We start from the raw sequence: 3,154 nt of genomic DNA on the forward strand, positions 1-3,154 counted from the left end.
TTTTTCAGTTCATCAAAGAATCATCAGAAAAAAAAATGCATCATGGTTTCCTCAAAAAATGTAAGCAGCACTATCGTTTTCAGGTGTGATAATAAGAAATGTTACTTGTAATAATGTTAAATGTTACACAAATCAGCATATGTGACCGTGGACCACAAAACCAGCCATAAGTGTCAATTTTCCAAAATTGAGATTTGTACATCATCTGAAAGCTGAATAAATAATCTTTCAATTGATGTATGGTATATTTGTTAGGATAGGACAATATTTGGCCGATATACAACTATTTGAAAATCTGGAATCTCCTTTAAAGTTATCCAAATGAAGTTCTTAGCAATGCATATTACTAATCAAAAATTAAATTTTAATATATTTACGGTAGGAAATTTACAAAATATCTTCATGGAATATGATCTTTACTTAATATCCAAATGATTTTTGGCATTAAAAAAAAAATCAATAATTTTTACCCATACAATGTATTTTTGGCTATTGCTACAAATATACCCGTGCTACTTGTGACTGGTTTTGTGGTCCAGGGTCACATATATATATACTGTATATTATTCCATTAAAAAAATCTAATTTCTATCATTATCTTACAAACCCTCTACCTTTCTGGTTTGTGAACCCCTTAAGCATTTTAGCCTAAGAAGAACATTATTTGTTAGTGACATCTGCTTTACTCTCTTTGAGGTCATCGTCTCTTCAGTGAGCATTGCTTCATTTGCTTTGTTTACAAAGGTAGTGATTTGTATACTCTCTTTGGAATGCCAGCCAAATCAAGAGAGATTTGCATAGTTTCCATCTGCCTCATCACATTAGCAGCTTTCAAAACTCTTTTCAGGATTGTTATGAAGAAGAAACAGAAAAGTAACAGAAATCTTACCTTAAGTTCATTAGCCTCAATGAAGCCGCTGCGGTCTGTGTCATATTTTCGCCAGGCCTACAGATACAGATAGACGTACAAAGATATTGTAACTGACCTATCAGCACAGAGTACAGCTATACATGCAATATATCGTCTCTAGGTTACGTATGTAACCATGGTTCCCCGAGGGAACGAGACGCTGCGTCGAGTCGCTTTGGGAACGCCCTTGCGTGACCGCGTTCTGAAGCACGTGTCAAATCAGTAACTCAGGTTGGACAAATGAGAAGAATAGGAGAGCGGAGGTGAAGAAATAATTGGCAAATTATTCTTTCGTTAATTACACTGGCTTTTTCACTATACCCTCTGTATTTTCTATTCAAAGCAGCTGTGCATTGTGAGAACAAGGAGCAAGAAATGCCATTTAATGAATGTTTTAATCTAGCAGCTGGCCTTGTTTCCATCACAGGCCCTTATCAAAGATAGATGCCTCCCTCTACAGGTCTACAGAGAATTACAGCAGCACATCTATAATACATGAGGCTGAAAATAGAAGTTTGTACTTACTCATTCTAGCCCTTTAAAAGGCTTGCCTACCATACTGGATGATTAAAAAGCGTCCCCTTCTCTTTAGCTCCACTCTCTCTTCAACTTGACATAACACATCACTGAGGCAGTCAATTTCTGATGATCAAACTCTCCGAAATGTTGTATTTGGCTATGCATATTAGATTGTAATGAATGAGTGTAGGGAAGATATTTGTAAGGCGCCCAAGAAGAGTTTTGTGTTATCAGTATATAAATGACCACGGATTTATAAAATGAAAAAGTAGCATCATCACTTACAGCCATGAATTCAGTGCTGGATCCCACAAACTGTCTGAAGCAGAGGAGAAAGTTCTCTTCTGTGGGCAAGATCTGAGCCAGCTGATGAAAAGTGGATTGAGTAAGTGAATTAGCAAAAAGAAGTGAAAATCTATTTTTTTTTTCTAGTTGACACCATGCTTTTTTGGAAAGCTCTGTCAGTAAGTTACAGATTTGATTAAAGTGATGAGTGAGATTAGAGTTTTCCTCTTCTCGGAAAGCAAGATGGGATGATGGGATAATTGGTGTCTATCTGATATTTATGAACGTGTCAACAGCAGAGTCACGTTGACGTGTTAAGTGATGTGTTCTTCTACCTCAGACATCTCAATTCTCCCGTCTTTGTTCTTGTCGAATTTATGCATGAACTCTGTCATCTTCTCTTTAAAGGCTGCATTTGAGGGGTCCTGTGTGAAGAAAGCACAACAAGATGAATCTTCTTCTCGTTCTTTGCTTATTGTAAAAGCTTTATTCAGTTTGTGCTTCTCAGGTTAGGAAAAAGCTATCACTTTATAAGTGATGTACATTGTGCTTTGCCTTGTGCCATATTAATTGCCTCTTGTGAGGCAGATAATAGCATTACTAACTTTATGAGACCATTTGTGAGGCTCTCTCCGTTTTATTGTGGAACATACAGGGATGAAGATAAAATCTCCTTTCCTATCTTTCCTGCATGCCATCTGCCTAGTCATCTGGGGTCTTTATATATTTGATTTGCACACGGTTCCCTCTAAGAAAAGTCAGTAAAAATGGGGCCCAAAGTATTTTTTTAATATGAAGGAATTTTACATATTGAATTTAGTGTATTGACAGTTGTTTTCCTCATATTTTAAATTATGCATTGCATTGTGCTGCATTTTGGGGTTAAAGGGGTCATAGGATGCCCATTTTCCACAAGTTGATATGATTCTTTAGGGTCTTAATGAAAAGTCTATAACATAGTTTGGTTAAAATTTCTCAATGGTAGTGTAAAAAACACCTTTTTTACCCTGTCAAAAACAGCTCTTTTCAGATCAAGCCGTTTTTGTAGCATTTTCCTTTAAATGTTAATGAGCTCTGCTGACCCCGCCCCTCTCTTCCGAGCTGCTCTCAGAGAGACTGTTTACTTTAGCCGCATTCATCGTGAAACTTGCTAATTAGCACATTATTAGGAAAGGCGATTTGCAAAGATTCATTACAAAACATTATACTCACTTCTTCTGTAGATGAGGCTGGATCATGAATGATTCGCGCGAACATAGACGCATTTATGTAGATCGGGGGCGCATTCCCTTCAGAAACAATGTAATCCACTGCGTCTTCAGCGGCTCAGATGTCGGGAGTAAATGACGACTGCTATGTTCATTATTACATCCAACAACAGAACACCTCAATCGCTTAGGAGTCATTCTTGTCTACATCTGCTCCGGCGGTGAAACAATG

General features: G+C 37.3%; 1 protein-coding gene across 1 annotated transcript in view; it reads right to left on the reverse strand.

Moving 5' to 3' along the window:
* Positions 1–3,154, reverse strand: part of LOC107672188 (calretinin-like) — a 16,038-nt gene that overhangs the window by 3,596 nt on the left and 9,288 nt on the right. The window contains exons 3-5 of the mRNA XM_016465278.1: positions 2,050–2,139; positions 1,715–1,795; positions 890–946 (exon numbers count right to left, since the gene is read on the reverse strand). Of these exons, the coding sequence (XP_016320764.1) occupies positions 890–946; positions 1,715–1,795; positions 2,050–2,139 (228 nt within the window). The remainder of the gene's footprint in view (positions 1–889; positions 947–1,714; positions 1,796–2,049; positions 2,140–3,154) is intronic.

Source organism: Sinocyclocheilus anshuiensis, unplaced genomic scaffold (genome assembly GCF_001515605.1).
Source record: "Sinocyclocheilus anshuiensis isolate Anshui unplaced genomic scaffold, SAMN03320099.WGS_v1.1 scaffold997, whole genome shotgun sequence".
Classification (NCBI taxonomy): Eukaryota; Metazoa; Chordata; class Actinopteri; order Cypriniformes; family Cyprinidae; genus Sinocyclocheilus; species Sinocyclocheilus anshuiensis.